Genomic DNA, 18124 nt, shown 5'->3' with positions numbered 1-18124 from the left:
ATCAAGGAGAGATATTAATCTAGGTCATTAGTAAACTAGCTAACTAACGCCTTTGCGTTGACTAACGCGTTAGATAGCTAGCTAACGTTACTGAAGTAGACATACGTGTGTGTTATTAATCTATTTTAGATTTTCCGGCTATAGAGATGAACTACTATTCTAATTTGTTTAATTTATAAAATCTCGCATCGTGAAAAAAATGTGCACTGGGAACTCGAGTATGTTCCCTATGATGGAACCCTACGCCTGTCAAATCAAATGTATTTATAAAGCCACTAGACTAGGGCAAGGATAAACATGCGAGTGATAAAAGGGAAACACAAACGGTAATTAATCTAATGTTTACAACGATGCACAATGAAGGTGATTATGATTGACTGATATTGGGAGGAGGGGATGCCTGTGTCAGGAAAGGTGAGAGTTTGAGAAGTGTATGAATGAAACGTTATTTTCGTGTCAAATCGCCAATTGGCAACCCATTCCTTTTGGGATTAATTGACACAAACATTAGAATAATTCACGATGGTAATGAAATGATAATTATTCTTACGGTATTCTCTGCATTGCGCATTGCATAAAGAGTGAAAATGTAAGGTAAAAATCAATACACAATAGTAAATAAGGTTATCCAAACAATAATTATATCCCTGGAGCAGTAAAATAATATACATACAGTGTATATACACATACATACAACATATACAGAAAAATAAATACTGAAAAAAAGAAACAGAAGGCAATCGAACCCAGTATGGCACAAAGAGAAGATTCATATGGGAGACAAGCCTATACACAATCCTAAACTCATCAAAAAATGAAATGTCCATTTTTCAGGATCCTGTCTTTCAAAGATAATTCGTAAAAATCCAAATAACTTCACGGATCTTCATTGTAAAGGGTTTCCCATGTTTGTTCAATTAACCATAAACAATGAACATGCACCTGTGGAACGGTCGTTAAGACACCAACAACTTACAGATGGGCAATTAAGGTCACAGTTATGAAAACTTAGGACACTAAAGAGGCCTTTCTACTGACTGAAAAACACCAAAAGAAAGATGCCCAGGGTTCCTGCTCATCTGCGTGAACGTGCCTTAGGCATGCTGCAAGGAGGCATGAGGACTGCAGATGTGGCCAGGGCAATAAATTGCAATGTCCGTACTGTGAGATGCCTAAGACAGCGCTACAGGGAGACAGGATGGACAGCTGATCGTCTTCGCAGTGGCAGACCACGTGTAACAACACCTGCACAGGATCGGTACATCCAAACATCACACCTGCGATACAGGATGGCAACAACAACTGCCCAAGTTACACCGGGAACGCACAATCCCTCCATCAGTGCTCAGACTGTCCGCAAGCCTCAGAGAGGCTGGACTGATGGATTGTAGGCCTGTTGTAAGGCAGTTCCTCACCAGACATCACAGGCAACAACGTCGCCTATGGGCACAAACCCTTCGTCGCTGGACCAGACAGGACTGGCAAAAAGTGCTCTTCACTGACAAGTCACGGTTTTGTCTCACCAGGGGTGATGGTCTGATTTGTGTTTATCGTCGAAGGAATGAGCGTTATGCCGAGGCCTGTACTCTGGAGCAGGATCGATTTGGAGGTGGAGGGTCCGTCATGGTCTGGAGCGGTGTGTCACAGCATGATCGGACTGACCTTGTTGTCATTGCAGTCAATCTCAACACTGTGCGTTACAGGGAAGACATCCTCCTCCCTCATGTGGCACCTTCCTGCATGTGGTACACTTCATCCTGACATGACCCTCCAGCATGACAATGCCACCAGCCATACTGCTCATTCTGTGGGGGATTTCCTGCAAGACAGGAATGTCAGTATTCTGCCATAGCCAGCGAAGAGCCCGGATTTGGGACCTGATGGATCGGAGGGTGAGGGCTAGGGCCATTCCCCCCAGAAATGTCCGGGAACTTGCAAGTGCCTTGGTGGAAGAGTGGGGTAACATCTCACAGCAAGAACTGGCAAATCTGATGCAGTTCATGAGGGGGAGATGCACTGCAGTACTTATTGCAGTTGGTGGCCACATCAGATACCGACTGATACTTTTGATGTTGGCCCCCCCTTTGTTCAGGGACACATTATTCCACTTCTGTTAGTTACATGTCTGTGGAACTTGTTCAGTTGTTGAATCTTATGTTCATACAAATATTTACAGATGTTAAGTTTGCTGAAAATAAACACAGTTGACAGTGAGAGGACGTTTCTTTTTTTGCTTAGTTTATGTACACACATGCCATTCACCACATAGAAGCTAAATATTTAACTACATTTTCCACAAATGGAAATACACAACATTTCTCCTCATCACTTAGCCACATTATGCCAGGGTATATGTGGTGTGCTTTCTGGAATAAGAGCAAACGTATATTGTGGTATGAAGGATAATAGAGGATAAAATTAGTTTCATTTTCTTTCTTTGAGGTATGTGTTAGAAAGGGACAACAGAAGAGAACCACAAGATGCAGGACTCCTTGTTTCCCCAATATTTAAGAAAACCGATGGCTACAGGGCTGTCTCCTACAGAGCTCCTCTTTTATGTGGAAGAATCAGACTTTGTTTCAGTCTTGTAAATGAAAGTAACGTTACGTAGCCAAGCATTGGACTAATAATCCCTGTCTGACCATGAATGGCCCATATGGGCAGAAGCCAATCTCCTGTTTCTGTCACATAAGGCAGCTTGAAGTACAAGTAGCCTGTACTCCTGGACAGGATGCTAATTCCCACTCTCAACTGGGATTCCATACCACTGACTATTATGGGGACTGAGTCCCTGGCTTGTTGCACTCCGGTGGCGTTGGACGGGGCCACATTCTCTCGCTCCCCCTGTCCCAGTCTCCAGTGTTTATGTTGCAATAGTATTTATTTGCCTAGGGGCCATGATCAGCTTGTCTTATCTGATGTAGTGCATTCAGGAAGTATTCAGACCCCTTTACACATTTTGTTACAGCCTTATTCTAAAATTAAAACATTACGCACACCCATAATGACAAAGCAAAAACAAGTTTTTGAAATGTAAAAAAACACAAAACTTAGCATATTCAGACCCTTTACTCAGTACTTTGTTGAAGCACCTTTGGCAGCAATTAGAGCCTTGAGTTTTCTTGGGTATGACGCTACAAGCTTGGCACACCTGCATTTGGGGAGTTTCTCCCATTCTTCTCTGCAGATCCTCTCAAGCTCTGTCAGGTTGGATGGGGAGCGTTGCTGCACAGCTATTTTTAGGTCTCCAGAGATGTTTGATCGGGTTCAAGTCCGGGCTCTGGCTGGGCCACTCAAGGAGATTCAGACTTGTCCCAAAGCCACTCGTGTGTTGTCTTGGCTGTGTGCTTAGGGTCGTTGCCCCGTTCGAAGGTGAAACTTCACCCCAGTCCGAAGTCCTGAGTGCTCTGAAGCAGATTTTCATCAAGGATCTCTCTGTACTTTGCACCGTTCATCTTTCCCTTGATACTTACTAGTCTCCCAGTCCCTGCTGCTGAAAAACATCCCCACAGCATGATGCTGCCACCACCATGCTTCACTGTAGGGATGGTGCCAGGTTTCCTCCAAAAATGACAGTTGGCCAGAGTTCAGGCCAGTGTTCAATATTGGTTTAATCAGACAAGAGAATCTTGTTTCTCATGGTCAGAGTTCTCCATGTGCCTTTTGGCAAAGTGGGCTGTCATGTGCCTTTTTACAGAGGAGTGGCTTCCATCTGGCCACTCTACCATAAAGGCATGATTGGTGGAGTGCTGCAGAGATGGTTGTCCTTCTGGAAGGTTCTCCCATCTCCACAGAGGAACTCTGGCGCGCTGTGAGAGTGACCATTGGGTTCTTGGTCACCTCCCTGACCAAGGCCTATCTCCCCCAATTGCTCAGTTTGGCCGGGTGGCCAGCTCTAGGAGTCTTGGTGGTTCCAAACTTCTTCCATTTAAGAATGATGGAGGTCACTGTGTTTTTGGAGACCTTCAATGCCGCAGAACTTTTTTGGTACCCTTCCCCAGATCTGTGCCTCTACACAATCCTGTCATCTCTGAGCTCTACGGACAATTCCTTTGACCTCTTGGCTTGGTTTTTGCTCTGACATGTACTGTCAACTGTGGGAGCTTATATAGACAGGTGTGTGCCTTTACAAATCATGTACAGTCAATTTACTTTAACACAGAAACATCAAGGTACGAGCATGCTAGGGGGAATGCCTGCCCCTCCCCACACCCCCTAACATGCTTGTACCTAAGCTAAATACTGTATATTCTTCCTCTCCTGTCTTTAAGTCTAGTCCTGGACAAAAATGTTTTTTTTTATATTGAATTTAAATTGAGCTTGACTTTTTTTGTCCAGGACGAGGTGTAATCTGAGTCCGGGAAACCAGCCCATACTTTAGACAATGAGATTATTCCAGAATACTCTAAATAAATATTTTCTATGATCCTCTACAGTACATTTAACATTCCCATTCTACAATATGGCCTCTGACAAAGAAAACTCTCAAAATCCTTCGTATTTGTTGTGTGGTTAGTCTCTCACAGAACAGGAGGCCCATGAGAAAAGCACAAAACCCAGATGCTGGGAACAAGTGTTTACTCAGTGGGAGTTAACACATCCTAACATCCAAAACACCACTAAACACAGCAGATAAAAAACCATCTAGGACTACACACTAACTAATCAAACACGGGTTAGGGTTGTATCAGCCAATGTCATAATACTTCCACCTATCCAGCACCCCCCTATCCACATCGACGGGACAGTAGTGAAGGTGGAAAGTTTTAAGTTCCTTGGCGTACACATCACAGACAAACTGAAATGGCCCACCCACATAGACAGCGTGGTGAAGAAGGCGCAATAGCGCCTCTTCAACCTCAGGAGGCTGAGGAAATTTGTCTTGTCACCAAAAACACTCAAACTTTTACAGATGCACAATTGAGAGCATCCTGTCGGGCTGTATCACCGCCTGGTACGGCAACTGCTCCGCCCACAACCACAAGGCTCTCCAGAGGGTGGTGCAGTCTGCACAACACATCACCGGGGGCAAACTACCTGCCCTCCAAGACACCTACAGCACCCGATGTCACAGGAAGGCCAAAAAGATCATCAAGGACAACAACCACCCAAGCCACTGCCTGTTTACCCCGCTATCATCCAGAAGGCGAGGTCAGTACAGATGCATCAAAGCTGAGACTGAAAAACAGCTTCTATTTCAAGGCCTTCAGACTGTTAAACAGCCATCACTAACATGAGTGAATGCTGCCAACATACTGACTCAAATCTCTAGCCCCTTTTAATAATTAAAAATTGGATGTAATAAATGTATCACTAGTCACTTTAAACAATGCCACTTTATATGTTTACATACCCTACATTACTCATCTCATATGTATATACTATACTCTATACCATCTACTGCATGTTGCTTATGCCGTTCGGCCATCGCTCATCCATACATTTATATGTATATATTCTTATTCATTCCTTACACTTGTGTGTATAAGGTAGTTGTTGTGAAATTGTTAGATTACTTGTTAGATATTACTGCATGGTCGGAACTAGAAGCACAAGCATTTCGCTACGCTCGCATTAACATCTGCTAACCATATATATGTGACCAATACAATTTGATTTGACATCTCCACAAGTGCATAGGGGGAATGTCTAAAATATTCATCCACCGACACTATTTTTTACTTTTCAGGAGAAGAGAAAGGAAGAGCAGTGAGGAGATGAGAGAAGAGAAAAAAGGGAAGAGGATAGGGGTGTAGAGGGTCCAACTTTATATTAGGAGAGCGAAGGTTCCACTCTTCTTAAGAGTTCCACTTTGGCTGCTTTGATTTAAAAACAAACATTTTTTCTTTCTCATATGCCATATTCCCACTGCTAATGTTATAGGTATTGCTATTCTGTTACTTCAGTTCCATTGCTATAGTTTCTGTAGTCTGGTGGCCCGTTAGTATATGAAAAGAGGAAAAAAATATATACTTCCATTCTTCCCATCCCAGACTGGTAGAGCTGAGACACCAGATAGGTGCAATAATTATCAAGTAGAACAGAAAAACGACAGTACTCAGAACCTCCATACACAGACCTCTAAATGCTCTAACACAATTCATGTTTGTATTTACATCATGTAATGTAGCGCTCAGTAAAAAGTAAACACATTTTGACCATTAGAGGAGAGGTTTGTTGATCTGTTCCTTTGGCATGGAAAGCAGAACACTAGTTTATGGCTGAGGGCAGCGACCAGAGGCTATAGTGGCAAGTGTATGTATGGACTCACTGAGCAAATACAAGCTGGTCTTGACACCACACCCAGCCTATATTATATTCCAGGAACACCTTCAACCTGGGATTTATGCATGCTTCCCTTGAACCAAACACCTTCCAAGCCCTTCTCCAAAAAAACACATGGATAATTTACTTTTAAAACAGGTTATTACATGTAACACTAAAGTAAAATAATTATTACAAGCAGTGAAATATATGGATAAGCATAATGACCACAGTAAAAGAGCTGACTATTCATTTTGGCACTTCCTCTTCCTGTGGTCCAAATCATCCTGGTTCAGCCTAATGGGAAGGATATTTCTGCAATGCATGTGCTGTGAAATCTCCATAGGGGTGGGACACTCATTCACAGTCACTTTTGATTTAACCTGGTTACAAAGAAGTGTCTAAAACAAAACATTGCCCTATTAGGAAGTTCATGTATTTGTGCAAATCAAATCAATGAACAAGTTATGCTGGTCCTTGATAACACAAATACAAGATAGCATTAACCGAGTCTCGATTATAACATTGTGGGTGATGCTGTGGTATTACCATCACCATCCAGTAGCTATGGTCGTAAAATACACACAGTATAAAAATGTTTTTTTGGGGGGTCCCACAGAACAAATAAATTGTTAAAAAAAGAAAATGCGTAGTAAAAAGAAAAAGGGCAAATATGGAATTGGTCACACATGTAGTATTCTATCCTCAGCCAAACTGCAGCACCCAGTCCAGCATACTATCTTGGTTTAGGTCAAGGTCTCTCCTTTTGTGACCTAAACAGAGAGCAAAGTTTAGAGAACACAGAACACTTCCAGTACTGTACAGGGAGTGTAAACTGGAAACATTACATTTATTTACACCATAGAATTAGTGACCATTATGACACTTACCCTTGCTTCAATGTACTCAATTCTCCTCTCTAACGCTGTCAGCTTTTCATTTAGGGTGGCCAAACGAGACCGGCAGGACATATCTGAAGGAAAGTAAAAACACAGTAAGGTGGACATATTTACCTTTATGATCACATCAAAGTTATTATTAACAGATAATTGTATGTGTGGAGTACAGTTTGCTAAGGTCCCTCAGTTGAGCAGTGCATTTCATGTACAAATTCAACTACAAAGACCAGGATGGATTTCCAATTACTCGTAAAGAAGGGCAACTATTGGTAGATGGGTAAACAATTTTTAAAAAGCAGACAATGAATAACCCTTTGAGCATGGTGAAGTTATTAATTACACTTTGGATGATGTATCAATACACCCACTCATTACAAAGCTACAGGCGTCCTTCCTAATGGAGTTGCCGAAAAGGAAGGAAACCGCTCAGAGATTTCACCATGAGGCCAATGGTGATTTTAAACTATTACAAATTGAAATGTCTGTGATAGAACTGAGGATGGATAAACATTGTAGTTACTCCAAAATACTAACCTAAATGACAGAGTGAAAAGGAAGCCTGTATAGAATAAAAATATTCCAAAACATGCATCCTGTTTGCAATAAGGCACTAAAGTAATACTGCAAAAAAAATGTGGCAAAGCAATTCACTTTTTGTCCTGAATACAAAGTATTATGTTTGGGGCAAATCCAACACATCACGGAGTACCAGTCTTCATATTTTCAAGCATCATGTTATGGATATGCTTGTCATCAGCAAGGACTTGGGTGTCTATTAAGATAAAAATAAAATGAATAGTGCTAAGCACAGGCAAAGTCCTAGAGGAAAAACGTGTCTCAGTCTGCTTTCGTACAAACGCTGGGAGACAAATTCATCTTTCAGCAGGACAATAACCTAAAATGCAAGGCCAAACATACACTGGAGTTACTTACCAAGATGACATTGAATGTTCCTGGGTGGCCGAGTTACAGTTTTTATTTCAAATAATAAGCAAGAGGGGCAGAGGCTCTCTTTTTGACCAGCTAGCAACAACATTTGACATTTTGGATCTGGTGTTATGCCTGTTTACAAATGCTAGCTACATGTCAGGCCAGTCTGGTGTTCTATGCTACACAACACTACTTTTTAGCCACCACAAACATGTCTATTTTTGAATTGCAATTGCTAGAGCTTGAACAACACGAGCTTGAACTGCTGTTACTACTCAGAAGGAGACGAAAAAGACGGAGAAAAATGGAAAGTTCGTCCACTGAACACTACCAGAGGGGACGAAGGAGAATACACGTCTCTTATCCAAACTATGCGAAGCATTGAAGAGGAAAGAATTTCAAGCATCTCAAAACAAAAATAACAAAAAAAGGAAGCTTGCAAGTAGTAGAATGTCCATCTCTACTGTGTTTATACTAGAAGGATACCGGAACATGTTGTAGACAAGGGCTGGACTTCCGTTGCTAAACTCACTCAATACTGCCCCTCAGTCTTCGCAAGGAATGATAAATCGGGTCTTAATTTCCAGGTAGGAAAAAACTTGGTCGAATAACGGAGCTTCCTCTTTTGTGACGAACAACGTTGAGTCCTTTAGCTGATATATTAATTTATCTATGTGTTTTAGATGGAAACTAGCTAACGTTACTGTTAACCAATAAGACTCAGGACCAGCGTTCGGTACTTGAAGTAGGTTAGGCCTTCGCATTGACAGCCTTTTTTTATGCGGCTGCCTAGTTATCTAAATTCCATCTATTTAGCTACTTACCAAAGGAATTGAGGAAATCTGCTATTTTCTTTATGCTGCTCGTGATAACCTCAATGTATTCTCGATTTGCCCAGTCTTGGTGGATCTCCCTCTGCACAGGATCTTCTTGACCGGCCATTTTCTGTTTTGGGGAAATTGTGTTCGCCCCAACTATCAGCAGATGGCGACAGTTTCCTAAACAAATGGAATCGTGTCATTGAACTGTCGAGAAAATGTATGAGATGTGCGAGAAAATGTATGATTGATACATAGCTAGACATCCAGGGAAAATCATATGTTCAGCTAGATGCATTGATTTATTGGGTGAATCATCGATATTTTATGGTAAATAAACGGACAATATAAATGTATCCGTTAAGACTGATATTTCAGCCATCAACACCAGGTGGCACTATAGTTGCCCCTCACTCACTGTTGCAATGCATTGTCCTTTGCTTTGTCGAAGCTTATTCCGTGCATTTTTGCTCTCTAGTGACCATGGCTACTGATGCAGCTAGACATCGCAAATAATCTGCATTAATTTAAATTAGCATAGTATCGCTTGACGACACACGTATTTTGTCAAACGGATTACCTTGGGTAAGATAAATATCAAACACTGCAGCGTTTTGTTTTCTAACGATTTAAATCATGTATTATTAGCTAACGTTATAGCGTCCTTCACTTCCCCAGCCCTCGGGAAACTAGCCAGCTCTTCCCAGCAGCATTTAGCTAGCTAACAGTTAGCTATTCTCTGTTTTTATCAACTGGCAAGAGCAAAGATTAAGTAAACTATGTTTAACAACACTGTAGTAATAGTAAGCTATAGTTAACTAGTTTCATAACTATACGCCCAAATTGACAGTTATAATGTACTGGCAGGTATTTGAGACCGCTAACGGTTGTGCCAGTTAATTAGCTAACTACAGTAGCAAGCTAAAATGCGATTATTGTTCGCAAACTAGCTAGCTACCTTGGTGACGGGAGTAAATTGCTTGATATTGGCCATTTTCCAGATTTTTTCATATCTGAAGTTATTAATGACGCCTACTCTTATACTTGTTCTGTCTTTATTGCGTTGCTAGTTATGGATGAGCCGGAGCTTCTGCTGGACTCCAATATCAGACTTTGGGTGGTCTTGCCCATCGTCTTTATCACGTTCCTTGTTGGGGTGATTCGACATTATGTCTCCATTCTGCTTCAGAGTGACAAGAAGCTGACATTAGAGCAGGTGTCAGACAGGTAAGGGTCTTGGAAGTATGTACTCCTCGACCAGGGTTCTCCAACACTGTTCCTGGAGAGCTACCCTCCTGTAGGTTTTCATTCCAACCCCAGTGGTAACTAACCTGACTAAGTTTATCAACCAACTAATTATTAAAAACAGGTGTGTTAGAGCAATAACCTACAGGACGGTGGCTTTCCAGGAACGGGGTTGGAGAGCCCTGCCTGAGACAGACTGTGCATTGACAGTTCATCAAAGAGCTAGTGAGCACATCTTACTGTGAGTTTGTTTTGAATTATACCTTTCCGATATTCAGCCAGGTTCTTATCAGGAGCAGAATCCTCAGAGAGAATGGGAAGTACATTCCGAAACAGGTGAGATCAATGTTGGAATGACCTTAAAAAGCCACTTCGCTATATCTTTACTTCTTAGCACAGTAAACATGGTGTTTTTTTTTAATGGTGTTGGCTAGTTGCGCTCAGATTTTGAGACACCTCGTTTTCTTCAGTCTTTCTTGATGAGGAAGTATTACTTCAATAATCAAGAAGATGGCTTCTTAAAAAATACCAAAAGGAAGGTTGTTCCTCCCTCCCCAATGACAGGTGAGCGTAACAGTCACATCATACTTTCTCACATAATCCTATTCTCAAACCATGATAGGACAGTATTGGGCCGTTATACCCTGACACATGATAAGGAGCATATTCCTTCTGAATGATAATGCACCAAGAAATGTATTACTACTCCACTTGTTTGGAACTGTTTCTTTGTCCAGACCCCAGCATGCTGACAGACATGATGAAAGGCAACGTGACCAATGTACTTCCCATGATCCTCATCGGAGGCTGGATCAACTGGACCTTCTCGGGGTTTGTCACAAGTAAGTAGAGTCCTCCTCACTCACTGCACTGAGACTGGGTTGTTTGGATAACATTGACGAGCAAACCACCATCACCGCTTCATAAGGAAGTGCATCATCAACGTTGTCCCCCCCCCAGTAAAGGTTTGCTGCTTCCCCAATTGGCATTACCTTAGTTTACAATCTATCATGGTCAAAACATATAGATTGAATGGTTGTAAAGATGGGGAGAGGTCTGGCCGTAATAAAGAGATTCTCTGCTTTTTTGACACCACACTCCAAAAAGCAAGTTCTGCTGGCTCTAGTTTAGTCTAATCTGTGGTCCAGTGCTGCAAGGAATGACCTAGATAAGCTGTAGCTGGCCCAAAACAGAGCGGCACATCTTGCTCTTCATTGTAATCAGAGGGCTGATATAAATACTATGCATGCCAGTCTCTCTTGCATGGCTAAGAGTTGAGGAGAGACTGACTGCTCCACTTCTTATTTTTATAAGAAATATGAATGTGTTGAAAATCCCAAATTGTTTGCATAGTCAACTTACATACAACTCTGACACAGATGCTTACCCTTTTCACAGTCCCCAAATCCAGAACAAATTCAAGAAAGAATACAGTATTATATAGAGCCATTATTGCATGGAACTCTGTTCCATCTCATATTGCTCAAATAAACAGCAAACCTGTTGTTTAAAAAAGAAAAACGATAAAGCATCCCCTCACGGCACAACGCCTCTCCCCTATTTGACCTAGATCGTTTGTGTGTATGCATTGATATGTAGGCTACGTGTGCCTTTTTACATTTTTTTTTATGTACTTCTGTCCTTGAGCTGTTAATGTTTTGTATTATTTCATGTTTTGTGTGGACCCCAGGAAGAGTAGCTGCTGCTTTTGCAACAGCTAATGGGGATCCTAATAAAATACCAAAGCCCTGGATTAACACCGAGGTTGGCGCAAAACTATAGGGCAGAGCTACCATGGACAGGGCTATCGTAGACAACCCTGAGGCTACGGCTGAGGACAGGAACAAGAACAAAAAATCCCGCTACGACCTCCGCAGAGTCATAAAAAGGACAAAATAAGAAAAAGGTAGAATCATATTACACAGGCTCTGATGCCTTCCGCATGTGGCAGGGGCTGCAGCCAATTATCGATTACAAAGGAAAACGCAGCCATGATCTGCCCAACGATGCCTCTCTACCAGACGAACACAATGCATTTTATGCACGCTTCAATAACAATGGCATACCGTATGCGAGGGCCCCCACCGGCCCAGAGGACTCGTGATCTCACTCTCCGAGGCAGATGTGAGTACGGTCTGTAATCGGGTCAACACTCAACACCCGGCCTCACACAAGCCCGTGAGGCCGGACGGTATTCCAGGGCACGTTCTCAGAGCATGCGCAGATCAGCTTGCAGGCATATTCACAGTCATTTTCAACCGGTCCTTGTCCCAGTCAGTAATTCCCACGTCTTAAGATGACAGCCATCATTCCTGTTCCTACCAACTTTAAGGCTTCATGCCACATCTGTAATTGTGAAGTGCTTTGAAAGGCTGGTTATGGCACACATCAACTCCATCATCCTAGACACCCTAGACCCACTCCAATTTGCAAACTGCTCCAACAGATCCATAGACACTCCACACTGCCCTCACCCACCTACGTAAGAAGAATACCAACGTGAGAATGCTGTTGACTAAAATGCTGTTGACTAAAGCTCAGCATTCAACACCATTGTCCACTCCAAGCTTGTCACCTAGCTTAGAACCCTGGGACTGAACACCTCCCTCTGCAACTGGATCCTGGACTTCCATACCGGCCGACCTCAGGTGGTGAGGGTAGGCAACATCACCTCCGCCATGCTGACCCTCAACACGGGGCCCCCACTCCCTGTTCATCTACGACTGCCTGGCCACGACTCAAACACTATCGTAAAGTTTGCTGACAACATGTGGTAGGCCTGATCACCGGGAGGAGGTCAGTGACCTAGCAGTGTGGTGCCGGGACGACAACCTCTCACTCATCAGTAAGACCAAGGAGCTGATTGTGGACTCCAGGAAAGGGAGGGGAGGGGGGCATGCCCTCAACCACATCAACAGGGCTACAGTGGAGTAGGTCGAGAGCTTCAAGTTCCCCGGTGTACAAATCACTAAGGACTTAAAATGGTCCAATCACGCACACAGTCGTGAAGAAAGCGCAACAGCACCTCTTCCCTCTCTGGAGGTTGAAAAAGTTTGTCATGGCCCCTCAAATCCTCAAAACGGCACCATTTGAGAGCATCGGCTGCGTCACTGCTTGGTATGGCAACAGCTCCGCCCTTGATCGCATTGGCGCTACAGAGGGTGCTGCGGACACCCCAATACATCGCTGGGGCCGAGCTCCCAGCCATCCAGGACCTCTATCAGGCGGTGTGAAAGAAAGACCCGGAAAAGACTCGAGCCACCCAAGCCATAGACTGTTCTCTCTGCTTCCACACAGCAAGCAGTGCCGGTGCATCTATCCCTGAGCCATAAGACCTTACCCCAATACATATCTACCTCTATCACTCCAGTATCCCTGCACATTTTAAATATGGTATTGGAACTGACCCTGTATATACCTTTTTTACTTTCTCGTTCTTCATATTTCTTATTTTTATTCGTTGTGTGTTTTTGCTCTACCTTATGTTATTTTTAGTACTACATTGATATTGATCACTGCATTGTTGGGTTTAGAGCTTGCAAGAAAGGCATTTCTCTACTTGTACACGTGACATTAAAACATGATAATAATTGTCACTACTAGAGAGCTTCGATTGCAGTTTATTTTATGATACATAAGTAATCAGGTATTTACTAAGAAACGGCATGGTAAAATGATTACATTGAAACAACATATATATAACAGTAGTATAAAATGAAGTGCTACCATTCAGTGTCTTTGCTATAAGCAGTTAAGTCAATATTTGCACAGACTGGTTTTATGTAAAAATTCAAAACTTGATTCTACTTATATTTGATAGTGGGGTTGAATGAGCCAAATCATTTGAGTTACAATTTTCTCAACAACCCTTTTCTTGTTCCTCACAGCCAAGGTTCCCTTTCCTCTCACCCTGCGCTTCAAGCCCATGTTGCAACAAGGAATCGAGTTACTCTCACTTGATGCTTCCTGGTTAGTTGATGAAATAGATACTTATTAAATTAGTTCTGTGAAGTTAATGTGATATACTTCCTCTGAGTTCTTTTGCTAGTGTAAACATTGCTGAATTATAATCTTACCCTTGTTTCTGTTTTCAGGGTGAGCTCAGCGTCGTGGTATTTCCTGAATGTGTTTGGGCTGCGAAGCATGTACTCCTTAATTCTAGGACAAGATAATGGTAACCTTTCATCCACTCATCCAACTTCATGATTCAGATTTGTATTTCCTGCAAATGTTATTGATAAATATGTTTCTGTAAACTAGATGTGACATTATTGAATCATAGTTTGTCACCTACTTACAGCAGTACTGGTTATCAAAAGCAATAAACAGAAGGTTATTAAATTGACCTGATTTGGGCAAAAAATAAATCACTTGGGGATCTGTGCCTTGAAGAGATAATGGGCCGGTTTGCAATCCTTCAGTGTCATAGCAGCAGCACGGGTTATAAATGGAACATGACTCCATTCTTTCAACCATGTTTAACTGGCAAGCCTCCAATTCTTCACAGTCCTGGTTTTGTCACTCCAGGGTTATTATGAAGTAATTCGTGTTGATGCTGGTGTATTGTGAACCACACAGGTGCCGATCAGTCCAGGATCATGCAGGAGCAGATGAGTGGTGCTGCCATGGCCATGCCTGCAGACACAAACAAAGCCTTCAAGGTAGAATTGTCTACTCTTGATTGCATTCACTTACTCTCCATGGTGAATTATTATCTGACAGTTATTTATTTCCCCTTTTTAGGCAGAATGGGAGGCTCTTGAGCTAACTGACCACCAGTGGGCACTGGAGGGTGTTGAGGAGGAGCTAATGAGCAGGGAACTGGATCTAGATGGAATGTTCAGTAAGGAGTTACCAACGGGTATCTTCTGAGTGCCAATTCATCACTGCAGGGAACCTGCCACTTGGCAAAATGGTAGTCTTACTTAGAGGCAGACTTGGAGTTTCTATAGGAAATGACAGAGTGGAACAAAGTCCCTGGGCTTTGATGACAAATGGAGATGTAATGTCTAAATTCATTTAACTTACGTTATTGTCCATTTCAAGTTTAATTGGAGATAGTACCAAGTTCAATTTATAATTGTAACTATTTGAAAGATTCACCCTCAGCTACTCATGACAAAAAAAGGATAGCATACATAATCGAAAAACTGACATGTTGTATACTGTCAAAAACAAAACATACAAAAGGTCAATGAGCATGTGTTGCACCACTTTTTGTTTTTAATCATGTTTACCTTGTATTCTCAGATTCCACCTACAATGCCTTCAGAAAGTATTCATACCCCTTATTCCACATTTGTTGTTATAGCCTCAATTAAAAATGTATTAAATGGACCCCCCCCCTACCCATCTATACACAATAGCCCATAATGACAGTGAAAGCATGCTTTAAGAAATGTTTTCAAACGTATTGAAAATGAAATGCATAAATACCTCAATTTACATAAATATTCACACCCCAGAGTCAATACCTGTTAGAATCACCTTTGGCAGTGATTACATCTGAGTCTTTCTGGGTAAGTCTCTTAAGAGCTTTGCACCTCTAGTGTATATTTGGCCTTGTATTTTAGGTTATTGTCCTGCTGAAAGATGAATTTGTCTCCCAGTGTCAGTACAAAAGCAGACTGAAGCAAGTTTTCCTCTAGGATTTTGCCTGTGCTTACCTCTATTGTATCTCTTTGTTATCATCAAAATAACTCTGAAGTCCTTGTTGATGACAGGCATACCCATAACAAAATATGTAGAGTGGTATTCTGATGTGTTGGATTTGCCTCAAACATAATGCTTTGTATTCAAGGCATTAAGTTACATTCTTTGCCACATTTTTTGCTGTTTTACTTTAGTGCCTTATTGCAAACAGGATGCATGTTTCTGAACAGGCTTCCTTTTCTCTCTGTCATTTAGGTTAGTGGAGTAACAAAAATCCTAAATTTTCTCCAATCACAGCCATTTAACTTTGTAACAGGTTTAAAATCACCATTGGCCTCATGGTGAAATCCCTGAATGGTTTACTTCTTCTCCGGCATCTGAGTTAGGAAGGACGCCTGTATCTTTGTAGTAACTGGGTGTATTGACACACCATCCAAAGTGTAATAACTTCACCACGCTCAAAGGGATATTCAGTGTCTGCTTTTTTATTTGTACCAATCTACCAATGGGTGCCCTTCTTTTGCGAGGCGTTGGAAACCTCCCTGGTTTTTGTGGTTGAATCTGTTTGAAATTCACTGCTCGACCGAGGGACCTTACAATTATGTCTATGTGTGGGGCACAGAGATGAGGTAGAAAATCATGTTAAACACTTATTGCACACAGAGGGGTCCATGCAACTTGTTAAGCACAGTTTTACTCCTGAATGTATTTAGTCTTGCCATAATAAAGGGGTTGAATACTTATTGACTGAAGATATTTTAATTCATTTCTAAAAACAATTCCACTTTGTGTAGGCCAGTGACTCAATCTCAATTTCATCCATTTAAAATTCAGGCTGTAATGCAACAAAATGTGGAAAAAGTCAAGGGGTGTGAATACTTTCTGAAAGCACTGTACTTACCATTTTTTGGGTCATAGTTTACTTGTTGGTTATTGTGAGTTTGTTTTGTGAACATAATAGTCAAATTCATTGAACATAAGTTCAACTTATCCCGTTGGCAGTGAGAGGCGGATGCTCTGAGCAACAAAAGACAACTAGCAGTTACAATAAAAACAAAGAACATGATTTTACTGCAGGACATTAAATTCCAGTTATCATTCCACTTTCAGTTTTGTGTGCAGAATCAGCAGCTTCATGTCTGATGTAAGACAAGGTCAGGTCCTATATTGGGTGCTGGAAAACTACTGTGTGTGTGATAGTTAAATTCAATGTGTTCTTTTTAATATTTATTTCTCAAATTGTTTTGGTAACATTTTCATGTGTTTTTGTATAAAGACTGTTTTGACTAAATCGTTATGGAGTTTTATTTATTCTCTTGGCTCAAATATTTTATTGCAAAAGTGGTTCAATTGATAGATATTGTGACACACCCCCTTAACTCAAACAGTAAAGAATAATGCCTGGCTAGAAGGGAGGGTGGGCCAGAAACTCATGTAACCCAATATTGCAAGCTTGGATATTGCTAACATTTGGAACACGAGGAGTCAATTGTCTGTCATACATACACAAATATCTGGATACATGAATAGCTGTCTTTTTAAAAAGCATATTCATGAGTTAAGAAGCTGAGAATAAAAATGTCTTTCTCTAGAAATTTACTGACCAAAAATATAATCGCAAACATGTGTTGGTCCCATGTTTCATGAGCTGAAATAAAAGATTCTTAGAAATGCTCCATATGCACTGAAAGCTTATTTCTCCCAAACAAACTGCACACATTTGTTTACATCCCTATTAATGAGTATTTCTCCCTTGCCAAGATCATCCATCCACCTGACAGGTGTTGCATATCAAGAAGCTGATTAAACAGCATGATCATTATAGACACCGTAGCACGCTCTCCAGCAGGTATATCTCTCGTCACTCCCAAAACCAATTCTTTCTTTGGCCGCCTCTCCTTCCAGTTCTCTGCTGCCAATGACTGGAACGAACTACAAAAATATCTGAAACTGGAAACACATCTCCCTCACTAGCTTTAAGCAACAACTGTCAGAGCAGCTCACAGATTACTGCACCTGTACATAGCCCACCTATAATTTAGCCCAAACAACTACCTCTTTCCCTACTGTATTTAATTAATTAATTTTGCTCCTTTGCACATTCTTCCATTGCAAATCTACCATTCCAGTGTTTTACTTGCTATATTGTATTTACTTTGCCACCATGGCCTTTTTTTGCCTTTACCTCCCTTATCTCACCTCATTTGCTCACATCGTATATAGACTTGTTTATACTGTATTATTGACTGTATGTTTGTTCTACTCCATGTGTAACTCTGTGTCGTTGTATGTGTCAAACTGCTTTGCCTTATCTTG

The 18124-nt window shown here is 41.6% G+C and overlaps 2 protein-coding genes across 3 annotated transcripts; one reads left to right on the top strand and one right to left on the bottom strand.

The window, feature by feature from the left end:
* Positions 1 to 6086: 6086 nt before the first annotated feature.
* LOC115143136 (probable protein BRICK1) lies at positions 6087 to 9067 on the bottom strand. The gene is made up of 3 exons (XM_029683246.2): positions 8918 to 9067; positions 7155 to 7237; positions 6087 to 7037 (listed from the first exon to the last, which is right to left on the bottom strand). Exons 1-3 carry the CDS (start codon positions 9033 to 9035, stop codon positions 7011 to 7013), a joined length of 228 nt encoding a protein of 75 aa, XP_029539106.1. The 5' UTR covers positions 9036 to 9067; the 3' UTR covers positions 6087 to 7010.
* LOC115143135 (ER membrane protein complex subunit 3-like) lies at positions 8587 to 17099 on the top strand. 2 transcript variants are annotated; one of them, XM_029683245.2, is made up of 9 exons: positions 8587 to 8680; positions 9982 to 10138; positions 10435 to 10492; positions 10627 to 10720; positions 10894 to 10998; positions 14044 to 14125; positions 14251 to 14330; positions 14735 to 14817; positions 14900 to 17099. In XM_029683245.2, exons 2-9 carry the CDS (start codon positions 9984 to 9986, stop codon positions 15026 to 15028), a joined length of 786 nt encoding a protein of 261 aa, XP_029539105.1. In that variant the 5' UTR covers positions 8587 to 8680; positions 9982 to 9983; the 3' UTR covers positions 15029 to 17099. The 2 variants fall into 2 exon arrangements, with proteins under 2 accessions (XP_029539105.1, XP_029539104.1); XM_029683244.2 differs by lacking the exon at positions 8587 to 8680 and adding an exon at positions 9079 to 9496.
* Positions 17100 to 18124: the final 1025 nt, after the last annotated feature.

The sequence above is a fragment of the Oncorhynchus nerka genome, linkage group LG15 (assembly GCF_034236695.1).
Source record: "Oncorhynchus nerka isolate Pitt River linkage group LG15, Oner_Uvic_2.0, whole genome shotgun sequence".
In the NCBI taxonomy this organism is placed as follows: domain Eukaryota; kingdom Metazoa; phylum Chordata; class Actinopteri; order Salmoniformes; family Salmonidae; genus Oncorhynchus; species Oncorhynchus nerka.
The sequence above is the reverse complement of the archived record's forward strand: the minus strand, read 5'-3'. Positions and strand labels throughout refer to the sequence as shown.